A 15,498-nucleotide genomic window follows, 5' to 3' on the forward strand; every position below is an offset into this window, starting at 1 on the left:
ATATGCATATGCACACACACACATATATATGCATATGCACACACACACATATATATGCATATGCACACACACACATATATATATATGCATATGCACACACATATATATGCATATGCACACACACATATATATATGCATATGCACACACACACACATATATATATGCATATGCACACACATATATATATATGCATATACACACACATATATATATATGCATATACACACACATATATATATATATGCATATAAACACACATATATATATGCATATACACACACACACACATATATATATATATATATATATGCATATACACACACATATATATATGCATATACACACACACACACACACATATATATATATGCATATACACACACACACACACACATATATATATATGCATATACACACACACACACATATATATATATGCATATACACACACACACATATATATATATGCATATACACACACACACATATATATATATGCATATACACACACACACACATATATATATGCATATACACACACACATATATATATATGCACCTACACACACATATATATATGCACATACACACACATATATATATGCATATACACTCACACACATAGTTATATGCATATACACACACACACAGTTATATGCATATACACACACATAGTTATATGCATATACACACACACATATAGTTATATGCATATACAGACACACACACATATATATATATGCATATACACACACACACATATATATATGCATATATACACACAAACACACACATATATATATGCATATACACACACACATATATATGCATATACACACACACACATATATATATGCATATACACACACACATATATATATGCATATACACACACACACATATATATATATGCATATACAGACACACACACATATAGTTATATGCATATACAGACACACACACACATATATATATATATATGCATATATACACACACACACATATATATATATATATATATATGCATATACACACACGCACATATATATATGCATATATACACACACACACATATATATATGCATACACACACACATATATATATATGCATATACACACACATATATATATATGCATATACACACACGTATATATATATATGCATATACACACATACACATATATATATATGCATATACACACACGTATATATATATATATGCATATACACACACACATATATATATATGCATATACACACACATATATATATATGCATATACACACACATATATATATATATGCATATACACACACATATATATATATATGCATATACACACACATATATATAAATATGCATATACACACACACACATATATATATATGCATATACACACACACACATATATATATATATATATGCATATATACACACACACACATATATATATGCATACACACACACATATATATATATGCATATACACACATATATATATATATGCATATACACACACGTATATATATATATGCATATACACACACACACATATATATATGCATATACACACACATATATGCATATACACACACATATATATATGCATATACACACACATATATATGCATATACACACACATATATATGCATATACACACACATATATATGCTTATACACACACACATATATATATGCATATACACACACACATATATATATGCATATACACACACACATATATATGCATATACACACGCATATATATATGCATATACACACACACATATATATACGCATACACACACACATATATATGCATATACACACACATATATATATATATGCATATACACACACATATATATATATGCATATACACACACATATATATATGCATATACACACACACATATATACATGCATATACACACACACATATATACATGCATATACACACACACATATATACATGCATATACACACACATATATACATGCATATACACACACATATGTACATGCATATACACACACACATATATGCATATACAGACACACACATATGCATATACACACACATATGCATATACACACATATATATATGCATATCACACAAATATATACATATATACGCATATACACACTCGCGTATCTATATGCATATACACACACTCGCGTATCTATATGCATATACACACACACTCGCGTATCCGTATGCATATACACACACACTCGCATATATATATGCATATACACACACACTCGCGTATATATATGCATATACACACAGACTCGTGTATATGTATATGCATATACACACACACTCGCGTATATATATGCATATACACACACACACTCGCGTATATATATGCATATACACACACACACTCGCGTATATATATGCATATACACACACACACTCGCGTATATATATGCATATACACACACACACTCGCGTATATATATGCATATACACACACTCGCGTATATATATGCATATACACACACTCGCGTATATATATATATATGCATGTACACACACGTATATATGCATACACACACACGTATATATATATATGCATATACACAGACACATATATGCATATAAAGACACATATATATGCATATACACACACACATATATATATGCATATACACACACACATATATATATGCATATACACACACACACACACACACACATATATATATGCCTATGCACACACACACATATATATGCATATACACACACACATATATATATGCATATATACACACACATATATATATGCATATATACACACACATATATATATGCATATATACACACACATATATATATGCATATATACACACACATATATATATGCATATATACACACACATATATATATGCATATATATACACACACACATATATATATGCATATATATACACACACACATATATATATGCATATATATACACACACACATATGTATATGCATATATACACACACACATATATATATATGCATATTCACACACACATATATATATGCATATACACACATATGCACACACACACACACACACACATATAACAAATGTTATTCAAAGCAAGATAAGTTACTTTTCTACCTAACTGAATAAGTTTTTTAGTGTTTTATTTAATGTAAAATATTTATTCGGTTCGAAAAGTTAGTAATATTTAGTTTACCCGAAAAGAAAATATGGCCGCAATTTCTATTTACATTTTTCAAGTCTTGATAATCACTTCAAAATAAGAAATAAAGCAAAATGGTGAATGAAATCCACCCAATAAATCTCACCGTAACATTTATTGGGTGGGTTTCCTTCATCATTTTCTTTCATTTCTTATTTTTAAATCTTTGTTGAGACTTCAAAAATGTAAAGAGACAATTTGGACATTTTTCTTGTTCTTCGGTAGCGCTCGCTCAACACTACTTGTTTTTCGAACCGAATAAGCATTTTACATTTTAAAAAAAAAAAAAAAAAAAAAAGTATCCAGTTAGGTAGAAAAATAACTTTTCTTGCCTTTGATAACATTTGTTTTTGACAACTTTTTCGTACCTCTGTGGATTGGAATACGAACCGTTACTTCATTTTTGTTTTGTCTTAACTGCAAAATGCTGTTTCAATTTCAAATAAATATCTTACAGAAAATTATATATATATATATATAGTGTGTGTGTATTCGACAGGTAAATAAGTCAGCAAATGTTGTATTTAGTTTTAATTTAACAAGAAGCTGCGTTACGAAATTTTGGAAATTCCAGGTACTTGTGCACTTATTGAACCGTGCTGAAATAATAACGCTATTATTTCGAAAGCCATTCTTAATATGGGGAGAGGAGGGTGTTTTGTAACTATTTGTACTTCCAGTTAACAAATTAATAAAATAAAAATATTGTAAAACTTGAATTTAACTTGAAAATACTATTTAAAAATAACACGATTCAATAAATAAACAAACACTAAATTTGAAAAATTTGTTGATTTCTATTTTCAAGGTTGAAGGTGTTTATTCTTCATACAATCACAGTACGGTTGAAGGTGTTTATTCTTCATACAATCACGGTACAGGCCTTTAGAAATCAAAGGAGGTCATTACAAAACCTTACCGAAAACGCCATTTTATGACGTTCACATTTTTATCACTTTATTTGCTTAAAACTCTTAATAAATATGAATGTACATTATATATTTTAATTCATTTGAAAGTATATTAATTTCTGAACAAAACAGTAGTAATTTGAAGACTTGAAGTGCTTTGGTTTAAAAAAAACAAATATGGCTATTTTAGTAGAACTACCTTGCAATCTGTAATTATCCAAAGCATTTTTTCTGTCCATGTGTATTACTACTTGAAACATTACTGGGAAATAAAATATAAGTGTATTAGAAGGCTATAGCAATGTGAGTTACCGGTGTGAGAAGTGGTGTGGAAAATTAACAAAAATAGACAAACAGGTGGAAATCTTGTGGAATAGTGAAATACCGTACGTCTATTTATTTTTCAAAGTTGCATGTAACATCACATATGAAATTAGTAAATGGGGACTTACTGTTTTAGTCTTTCCTCAGATACAGGGAGAGTTCGGGCGATAGATTCATTTGCTCAATGCAAGGACCATCCAAACAAGCTTAACAGTCCTAGCAAGGATCCAAACTATTACCAACAATATCACATCTACCAAGCAGAACCAACTGCCTCACAGTCATAGCTGTTGAAACAAACAGGGTTACAGTAGTTACCAGTTATAAGCTATGGCTAATGGTGATGTAGCCAGGCACTAGGGACTGCAATCATCAGTCGGAGAGACTGTTTAGTTTTATAAGCTACCGCTCGCTCAAGTCAGACAGCCCTTGATCAATTAGGTGCTATCACTTCACCACACGTTACCTGTTATTCACTCAAGAAATCTAAAAAAAACTGCCGTGATTTATCGAGAACTGCTCATTGATACTGCAACACTGCAAGAAATGAGGCTCTCTGGAAGTGGCACCATCAAAAAGGAAAATTATACATTTTACTGATTTGATAGACAGAAAGTAGAAGTAAGAATGTACGGCACTGGGTTTGCTGTGAGGAACAGTCTCATTCCAAGCATTCAGACCCCATTAGCAACATCTGACAGTCTCTCACATCTGAGGCTCAACACAAAGCAGGGTAGTGTTCTCATCTTGTCTGCTTACACGGGAATTCTTGATGCCGAAGAATCAGTGAAAAATGTCTTCTATGAACAATTAGAGGAAAAGCTAAGAACATGCTCTGAAAAAGAACACACAGTGTTGCTTGGAGATATGAATGTTCGGGTCGGGGTCGATTACACAAGCTGGCTACAATGCCTCTGAAAGTTTGGAGTTGGAAGTATAAATGAAAATGGGCAACGCCTCCTTGAGCTCTGCTGCAGAAACAACCTAATCATCACAAATACACTATTCCCAGGTAACTTTTTTCATAAGGTGTCCTAGTCTCATCCAAGATCATCCTGCTGGCATCAACTTTGTCATAACCAAAATAAATAACAAGAGCAAAGTACACAACACACAAATATACCACAGTGCAGCCTATGACACAGATTACAGCTTTGTAGTGTCTCGAATGGTGCTTCAACCAAAGCCCTACCATAAGAAAGTTGTTAAATTGCTTAAGATTGACCTCTCCAAATGCGATGAGTTCTGCGAGACATTGTCTGAACAGTTGAAAACAGCTACAGATGGGGTGACTGATCCAGAACAGTACTGGGCTACAATGAAGAAATCAATCCAAGACTACTGTTGATGTTTTTGGGAGACAGGCCAGAAGAAACCCAGATTGGTTTTCTATCGCACTTTCGACCATCCAGCCAGTTCTCAAAGAAAAACGACATGCCCTTCTCTCCCATAAAATCAGAACAACTTGGAAAAGTAAAGAATACCACAGGAAATGCTGTGCTGAAGCTCAAAGGGCCACTAAAAAATGTGTGAAGGAGTATTGGGATTCTCTTTGCTCTGCAATTGAAACAGCCCATGATGCAGGAGACATTTGAGGAATATACTCTGGAATAAAGTCTGCTGCATTAGAGCCCTCCAAACAATCACTTGGTATCCTTCAGTGTAAAGACGGTACGACAATCATGGATAATTCTGAGAAATTAGATTGATGGATTGAGCATCACACTGACTTGTGTAATGGTAACAGCAGCGTGTCTCATCAGGTATTTCAGTCGATTAATCCTTTCTCAACCCTAAATGAACCAGAAGAACCAACCATTCAAGAGGTAGGTAATATTTGCTTTCTGCAACAATAAAGATGCAGGTAAGGACGGAATATCTGCTGAGCTCCTCAAAGCAGGCTAAGAGGTTCTTACTGAACACCTCCATCGGCTTATCCTCAACTGCTGGGCCCACAAAACTATTCCGCAAGATTTCAAAGATGCAAAAATTAGAACACTTTTCAAAAACAAAGGTTCAAGAGGGGATTGCAACAATTACCGTGACATCTTGCTTCTTAGTATAACTGGAAAAATGATGGCCCATCTGCTCCTTTCACATCTACAGAAAATTGACAAAACTGTATCCTGAATTACAATAGGGCATGTCGGTCAACTACGGACATGATCTTCTGTGCCAGACAGCTTCAGGAGAAGGCATGAGAACAGTGACAACCAATATATATGGCTTTCATAGACCTGACAAAACATTTGACTTGGTCGACAGAGGAGCTCTATTTCTCGTCCTTGAGAAAGCAGGTTGTCCCCCTATCCTGTTTTCACTCATCAAAGCATTTAACGAGAACATGCATGGGCAAGTTCAATATGGGGGAGACTTGTCTGACTGGTTTCCGATCAATTGTAGAGTCAAACGGGGCTGCATGCTTGTCCCAGCCCTGTTCGGGATGATTTTTTTTTTTTTTTTTTTTTTTTCACCCCAAACAAGGCACATTGCCACACTGTGGTGTAGGGGGCTACTATCAGGGGCAGCAACTGCTCGGGCACTATGTTGGGATTTGGGCAGCAAGATGTCGGTTCACGTTACACTTGAACTTCTGCATGTCAGTACAGTTAGGGAAGCAGGGACCTGGAATGGAATTCCAGAGTCTAGCGGTTCTGGGGAAGAAACTACTGGAGTAAAAAGATCTTTTACATCTAGGGATCTCTACTGTGTGGGGGTGGGATTTAACTGCCTATCGGGTTTGTCGAGGGTGTCTACGTCGTGAGGGCACAAGTGTCTGCGGTTCGTCAGAGCATTCACCATTAAAATACTTGTAGAACAGGCAGAGGGATGTAACATTTCGTCGATGGGACAGAGGCTGAAGCCTAGATGCCAGTTCAGGGCCTATCAGATTGGCGACTCTCTTTTGAATCTTGTTTAGGAGCGAGAGACTAGCAGTAGATGCACCAGCCCAAATGTGACAACAATATTCCATACATGGGCGAATGGTGGCCTTATAAAGGTACAGGATACTTTCAGGTCAGTAGTTTTCTAGCACGGTAGAGAGAGCCTACCTTTTTCGCAGTGGCCCTGGCAATGTTTTCAATATAATTGTTCCAACTCATGTTTACTGTGAACATTAGGCCAAGCAGTTTGAAAGATGTACTCTCAGACAGGGAGTCACTGGCCATTGCTATTGGTGGCAGAGAAGGTTTCTTGTAATTATTGAAGGAACCCAGTTTAGTCTTGGCAGCATTGAATGTGACCAACCATTTTTGTCACCATTCCACTACAGATTGGAGGTCATCCTCTAGTGTTTTTGCCATTTCTTTAGTTATGTGTTCATTTGTTTTCCTGTCATGCCTGTTATAGAGTGTGGTGTCATCAGCATATATACCCATCTCAGAGGCAGTTTTGTCGGGGAGGTCATTAATAAATATTAGGAACAATAGAGGCCCAAGGATAGACCCCTGAGGCACTCCCGCATTTATATCACACTGTTTAGATGTACGACTGTCGAGGACAACCTGGATTTTTCTCTTCTCTAAGAAGGATTTAATTATGTTAAGTATTCTACCAGTGATACCATATGATCTAATTTTCCTGAAGAGACCCTTGTGCCATACCCTGTCAAAAGCCTTAGATATATCTAGAGCTACCGCTCTGCCCTCCCCCGCTTTGTCCAGTGAATGGTATATACGTTCAGAGATTACAGTGAGGATATCTGCTGTGGAACGGGCTTGTCTAAATCCATATTGTTTGTCAGTCAGAAGTTTAGCCGGAAGGTGCCGGATTAGAGCATGGTTAATTATGGTCTCAAATATTTTGGCGAAAAGTGGGAGGAGAGTAATGGGGCGATAATTTGATGGGTCAGTTCTTTCGCTAGAATTCTCCTTTGTTTTCAAACAAGCATATCAGAATGTCAATAAATCTATGGGGGGTCACCTGTTATGATGGAAATTTTTTTACTCTTGCACGATACCAAGCCAAGTTGACAGTTCAGGAACTAGTTGTCTGCGAACTCATCTACACTGATGATGCTGCTCTTTGCACATCTTCCACTGAGGATCTTCAATGACTTCTAGATTCTTTCTCAAACTCTTGTAGACATTTCGGACTAACAATCAGTCTTAAGAAAATTGCCATCCTCTCCCAATAATCAGAGAGTGTTAATTTTACAATAGATAATGTAACCCTGGAGAATATGGATAAATGCAAAGACACCATCACCAAAAACATTACTCTTTACCCCATACTTAGCATGCAACTTAGCCAAGCCTCTACCACATTTGAGAGGTTCACGCAGTGTATTTGGAAGAACAAGCATCTGACCATCAAGAGGAGTCTGTGTGTACGAAGATTGTGTGTTGAGTGTCCTTCTCTATGGAGCTGATACGTGGTCTGCATATCGTCCTCAAGAGTCCAGGGTTAGTGCCTTTCATACAAGATGTCTTCGATCAATTATTGGCGTGTCATGGGAGGACAGAATGACAAACAAAGAGCTCTTCAGATGAATAGGTTCGGATACACTTTCCTTGAGATTTAAGTTTGAGACTTCGGTGGGCAGGCCATGTAAACCGAATGTCATGTGAATGCCTACCTCACAATGTATTACATGGTGTTTTGAAAGAGGGTACTCGGCATGTTGGTCAGATTCAAGGATGTGCTAAAGCGAGATTTCAAAGATTTTGGTGTAGAATGTGAGCAATGGATAGCACTGTCCTGGGATCGAGATGCTTGGTGAGCCAAAATTTATGCCGGGAAAGAGATAGATGGGACGGAAAACCTTACAAAATTCAAAATATGTTAATCCAAGATCATCTACAGCATTGTCGGTCACAACAGATGCTTGCACAAGAGAGAGGGAAAGAGAGACTGTTTTTTTTTTGGGGGGGGGGACTTTGATATTTTGGAATAATATCCCTTTGTCAAAAAGATAAAAGGTGTAAAAAAAACGAGTGTTTCAAAAGAGAAACCAACATGGTAATGAGACAGGAAGATCAATTAAAACTACCATGCAGAAAACAGTCAAATTAATAGTGACTGGCTTTAGGTTCTAATTAAATCTTGTGTGTGATAAAATATAACATTTTACTTCGTTAATTTATCAGTACTTTATTTTTACTTTTTTAATTTTATTTCCATTTATTTACTTGTTTATAGATTCATTTTATTTTTTTTATACACACGTGTGTGTATATATATATATATATGTGTGTATATATATATGTGTGTGTATGTATATATATATATATATATATATATATATATGTACTTAATTTACTTTACTGAGTTTTCTATTTATTTTTTTATTTTATATATGCTGGTATATTCATATATACACTTCCCTTCTTCCCCTCTTTCTTACCCTTCCCCCTTTTTCCCCTTTCCGTTCCTCTACCCTCTTCCTCTTTTTGTCTTTATCGTGAGCTGTAGTCTGACTAGTGAATTAAATTTCAATGTTAAGCGTGTGGCATCGATTAGCTGGTAAGTTATTATTATTATTACTATTTTTTTTTTTTTTTTTTTAGTTAAACTTAGTTATTGGGTATTGTTAACAGATATTAAATTGTTGCTTTATGTTTGATTATATTAATAGTATTTATTTTTCAATATGTTATTATGATTATTGTTATTTATTTATTTTATATATTTTTCTTCTTTTTACTCCCCCCTCCCTTTTTTTTTTTTTTTGTTGTTGTGGATAGACACTTCTGAAATCGTTTTTTATGATACCAATGTATACACACGTGCATGCAGTGAGTAATTAAGTTTTATAGAGTCTTGCATTATGTACATAGCCATGGTCACCAGGGATTTAGTAAACCAATGTACACACACGGACGCAGTAAATGTACATTTAATTATGTGTTGGTTATTTGTTCTTAGGATATATGTGTGCACATACACCAGAACATGCCCGCATGTGTAAGGGTACAAATAGATGTGGGTGTTGAATAATCTGGGCATGTAGTTAGTAAAGATATTGATAGGGCTAATATAATATAGTATTTGATCAGTTATTTAGATAAATAGAATGAATCTGATTGATAGGGCATGGTAGGGTTGGAGAAAAAAGGCTTTCTTTAGGGAGGAGTGACAACAGGGTGTAGGAGATATATTATATGATGAAGGGGGAACAGAGTTCATGTCTCTTATTTATGAAAGATTTATGTTTATGGATGAGGAAAGCTTCCACTGTATTAGGTCACCCAAGTTTCTAACATGGATGTTGATGTGGATATTGTGAAGTGTGTTGTTGCAAGATGTGATGTGTTTGTAAAAAGAGGAGATTTGGGTGTTCAAATGTTCAATTCGTATGTGCAACGGTCTGGTGGTGCTACCTATGTAGGATTCATTACATTTCGCACATCGGAGGTTGTAGACAATGTGGATGCATAGGGTGTGCTGTCGGGTATAGGGCAGTTGGCTAGGGAGTAATTCAGTGGAGTATTGGCTGGGTGCTTTTTGGTCAGGGGTTGTCACAAATAATACTTTTATAAAAAGTTCTAATTTCAACTAAATTTATTGTAGATTTAAAAAGATAAATGCTGTAAAATATTTACGAACATTTAACAACAATCGATGATTGAAGAGTAGACACTTCAAAATGTTGTTTCTTAGATGATCTTGCAATTTTATTTCTAAAGTATCTTTCATCTATAAATATAAAAGCGAAAATGTATGTATGTATGTTCGCTTTTTGTGTATGTCCGTCAAAGGCTTTTTTTCCGAGAAGCGGTCAGTCGGCTCACAACTTAAAACTTTTTATATCACATATAAATTATAATATCTATGAGTTAACAATGGAGGTCGCCTGTCTATTTAATTTGCTCGACTTCGGAAAGATAGATATTCAATATTTTTCGGTTGCCGCATGTGGATTAGGCTTTTTCGTGTAATAAAAGCTGCACTAATTCTGGCGGTATTTTTCCAGTCGCGACCGCCGGAAATATCCGAAAGCAATCAATGTGGAAATATTTTCCTTATATCAGACAATTGCAATTTGGACAATCCCCTTTTTATGGGGAGCTGCCCCCCCCCTGCCCAACATCTTGGGAAAATAAAAATAAAAAAAGCGTTCCTGCAGTAAATAAAATGCTACCTCTCAGTCAAAGTTGACCTCATTAAGTCATTAAAACGTTCACCTGCCAATTCTAAATAATTAAATAAATTCAAACGTGTTTCCATTAGTATTTCGCGGTGGCCCAATGGTTAACGTCGCACTTTTTATTTTTTCACACTTTAATTTCCAACTTTGCCTCAAGGGTTCCGGTTCGATCCTCATACTTACCTACCAAAACCTTTTGTTTTTATTTTACCGGAGTTTTGATTTACCCAACCTCCAAACACTCGGGCAACACCGGGTACCCCTAGTCTAATATATAAAAGGCAAAATGGTCACGTGTGTTTGCGTATGGCCACAAAAGACTTTTTTGGTGGGGGTTCTCGTGTCGGTTAGATTCTGGGAGAAGTTTTCACATACTTTCCAGATTGTAATATTTCAGATCCGCAAATGGACAGTGTCTTTATCTTTATTGAATTGAGTTAAACAAAATTTCCAACGTGCCGATTTCTCAAGTGTTTGCTTGGCTTTTTCGTATAAAGCGAAACTGTTCAACTGCGAATGACAGCTCAATGGCCTGTGGTGTTCGCTCTTGCACTGCACCAAAATGAGATTAGTTCTCAGTCAATGGAGGGGGAAACCTTTCCATATTGAGAAAATTTCCCTTTTAAGCAAATTGCGTCAAATTTTGTTTTTTGTGGGAAAACGAATAAATACCAACAGAAAGCGGCAAGCTTACCTGGCCTTTGGCCAATTTTGAAAGCAACATTCATTTCTGCTTCTGTGTGGCGACTCCTACGATTCTTAAGTTAATTACCAACTCATTGAATACACTATTCACTTTGGCCTAATGGTTAGCGAGCAAGACTAATTATCCTATGTTTTGAAGTTCCATCCCACCTCTCTATCTTTAATTTTTTTTTTTTTATTTCATCCTTGTGCCCACTTTGGCTTAATAGTTAACGTGGAAAACTAATTACTGAAACCGACCTATCTTTTTTTTTTTTTTTTTTTTTTTTTTTTTTAACCACGTGAAAGCCATTTTTAATATTGCTTTGTCCTTGTGCCAAAATATCCTCCACTCGGGCAACGCCAGGTACCCCTGCTAGTTTTATATAAATTTTGAAGTCTTATTTACCATGTTTTTTTCTCTCCTAATTCTAGGAAACAAGTGCAAGCCACAATTGCTGATGCTGAACGTGATGGTGTGATCGTACCGACAACACTGCAAGAGTATTGTGTCAGTGGACGACCCAAGACAACAGAAAGCCATACTGATTTAGATTATTATGATGAAGATGATGTTTATCTTGATGATGAAGAGGAGGACCATGCAGACGATGATGAGGGGTCAGGAAATGAGTCTTGATAGGACATTCAGTGTGATAGTTTATTGAAGGGGCAACGTTGGGTGGGGGTGACCTCATGAGGTGGGAGAGGTCAATCAGAAGGAATTCTGAGTCGAGAAGGGAAGTTAATAAAAAGAAAATTTCAAAAATCTCTCTCTCTCTCTCTCTCTCTCTCTGGTTTTTGTGGGAAGAAAAGATTATTTCCGACTTCACTTGGTCCACTACTGGACAACTTTGTGAATATCTAGTTCAACAACTGAAACCTTCCTTTTCAAAAAATGAAAGAAAAAGAAATTAAGGTCGGGCAATTTCTGTCAAAATGGCAACTGACACTGACAACATGCTACCTTAAGGAGAGGAGAAAAAAAGCTTTAAAACTGAATAGAAACTTTTGAATCTGTTTCTGAATTTAATAGTTGATTTTAATTAGTTTTCTCCCTTTTCCTCTGATTACTATTCCAAAAGTTACACAGCTTTTTCAGCTTCCAAACAAACTTTTTTTTTTTTTTTTTTTTTTTAAATAAACTTTAAAGAAATGTTAAAACATTATTGGTCTGTGAAAGAAAAACTATTTCAAAGGAAATTTTTTTTGATCTTAATTTATTTGAAGTCACTTTCCATATAGCTTTTCAGACGATCAGCTTGTCATTGATATTTTGGTGACTGACTATAATTTGTCTCTTCATTCCGTTACATGCAAATCTTCCTATTCCATTTGATGTAGATAATGGTTTCATCGAGCTATTAGAAGTTTGCATTAGAAAATGATGGGTGTGGCTAGCTTTGTTTTCAACTTTCGCTAACCAAAAATCACTTTTATTGACTAAAAACTGAATGGAATCTTGTGATGTTTGTGTTGTTGAAGTTTCAACATTTGTAAAGATAGTCTGTCAGTTTTGGTAAGAACTATTGAATATTGACAGAAAAACTAAGTATGCTCTGACCCTTTTTTTAAAAATGTTTGCTGAACTGTATCAGTGAGACTTTTTTCTTCATTCAGATTACCCAACTATTGAATGCCATTGTATGAAACTAAAATACAAATCATTTTTTAAGTTTAAACTTTGATCAAGTCAAGAATTTTCTTTCAAACTATCCTAAATCCAAAAGTGCTTTATTTCAAAAGAAAATGTTTCTTTTCTCAATACTTTTTTTCATTTCTATTTAGTCAAACAAGCAAGTTTATCATATAGATTGCACATCTATTTATACTTAGTCCTAAAATAAATTTTTTTTTAAGATGATTTTTTGGTTTCTTTTTTTCATAAAACATTGGTTTATTACTTATCTGCAAATCATGTGGAAGCAACCCTTCCCCTCGGTTAAAAGGTTAAACTTTTTTCTGGAGTTTCCTTTATTTTGAAATTTTGCTTGTAACTGAAATATTTCTGTAAAACCAACCATCTTATATTTGCTTGTATTTATTTTTTAATATATAATCTTATGATTTGAGTATTTCTGCTTAATTTGTATGACAGTTTTTATAACGAGACACTTAGTTCCAAATGTGGGTGTTTATTCAAACAAATTAATTTTCTTTCTCGTCCTCTTCAATCCAGTCCCATGCATAATGAAAGCTCACTGTGAGATGAGCTAGCATGTCCGTCCCTACACTTTCCATATTTTTGTCTTTGGTTGTCTGTGCTTAATCTGTCAGTTTGAATTCAGTGTGAATGTGGTGGATGCATGATTGCTGATGATTAAAAAAAAAAAAAAAAAAGTCTCTTCTCAGATACAAAAATTGAAATACCGATAAAACCAATTGATCATCTTTTTTTCTCTTTTTTTTTTTGTCACCTAATTAAGGATAATTAAACGTTTTCTGAGAAGCTTTCTGCTAATTCAGTAGTAATTTTGGTATACTTTGTTACCTTCTCCCCTCTTCTTCTGAAGCTGATACATTTTATAGCATGGTGTCTCTGCTGCATTATAACACTTACTACTTATAGGTCTGCTGCAACAGTTACTGGTCAAATAAAACTTCTACAAATAAAAACAAATTGTATGTATATATGTATATAGTCTTTTTTTTCCTTTAAAATTTGACATAATAGTTATTAGATATACTTCCAACTTGATCTGATGATTCAGAAAATTTTTATTATTGAAATTTGAATCTGGTCGCATACCTAAAACTGTCAGTTCACTTGCTCTAATATTCTATATATATGATCAAGAAATGTTCATAGAATTCAACAAAATAATTTGGAAATCTAAGACATCTATTGGGGATTCACAAATGTTTTTTAAAGTGAACCAGCTTGGTAGGGTTTTTATCTATGAATTAATTTGTGTAATTTAGATACAATAATTAAGTAATTTATATAAAACTATTCAGTTTGCCATTATGAATTTATATAAAACTATTCAGTTTGCCATTATGAATGAGGCCAAATCAACTCTTTTGGTGCTAGACTAACAAATGAGAATAATGACTTTCCTTTTTTTTTTTTTTTTTTTTTTGAGATAAAATTAGTTTATCCAAATTTACTATAAATATCTATCAATCATTAGCATGTTTGATTTTTTAAGTTTTTCAGCATATGTTGTGCTGAAATTGTGGGGAGAAGCTTTTTTTTTCTTTTTTTTTAATCAGCTGACATCAACAAAGTTATGAAACAGCAATTTTGAATTATAAATTTGAGGACATTTTTTA

At 34.4% G+C, this 15,498-nt stretch overlaps 1 protein-coding gene across 3 annotated transcripts in view; it reads left to right on the forward strand.

Annotated features, from left to right (window-relative positions):
- LOC145276880 (ubiquitin-conjugating enzyme E2 R2-like) overlaps positions 1-14,859 on the forward strand; it is a 168,986-nt gene extending 154,127 nt beyond the window's left edge. For all 3 annotated transcript variants that reach the window (XM_080128305.1, XM_080128302.1, XM_080128304.1), the window contains one exon: positions 12,658-14,859. In XM_080128305.1, coding sequence (XP_079984431.1) covers positions 12,658-12,862 — 205 coding nt within the window. In that variant the 3' untranslated portion in view covers positions 12,863-14,859. The remainder of the gene's footprint in view (positions 1-12,657) is intronic.
- The last annotated feature ends 639 nt before the right edge of the window (positions 14,860-15,498 follow it).

The sequence above is a fragment of the Euprymna scolopes genome, chromosome 5 (genome assembly GCF_053919585.1).
Source record: "Euprymna scolopes isolate OS-2025 chromosome 5, ASM5391958v1, whole genome shotgun sequence".
NCBI classification, from domain to species: Eukaryota; Metazoa; Mollusca; class Cephalopoda; order Sepiida; family Sepiolidae; genus Euprymna; species Euprymna scolopes.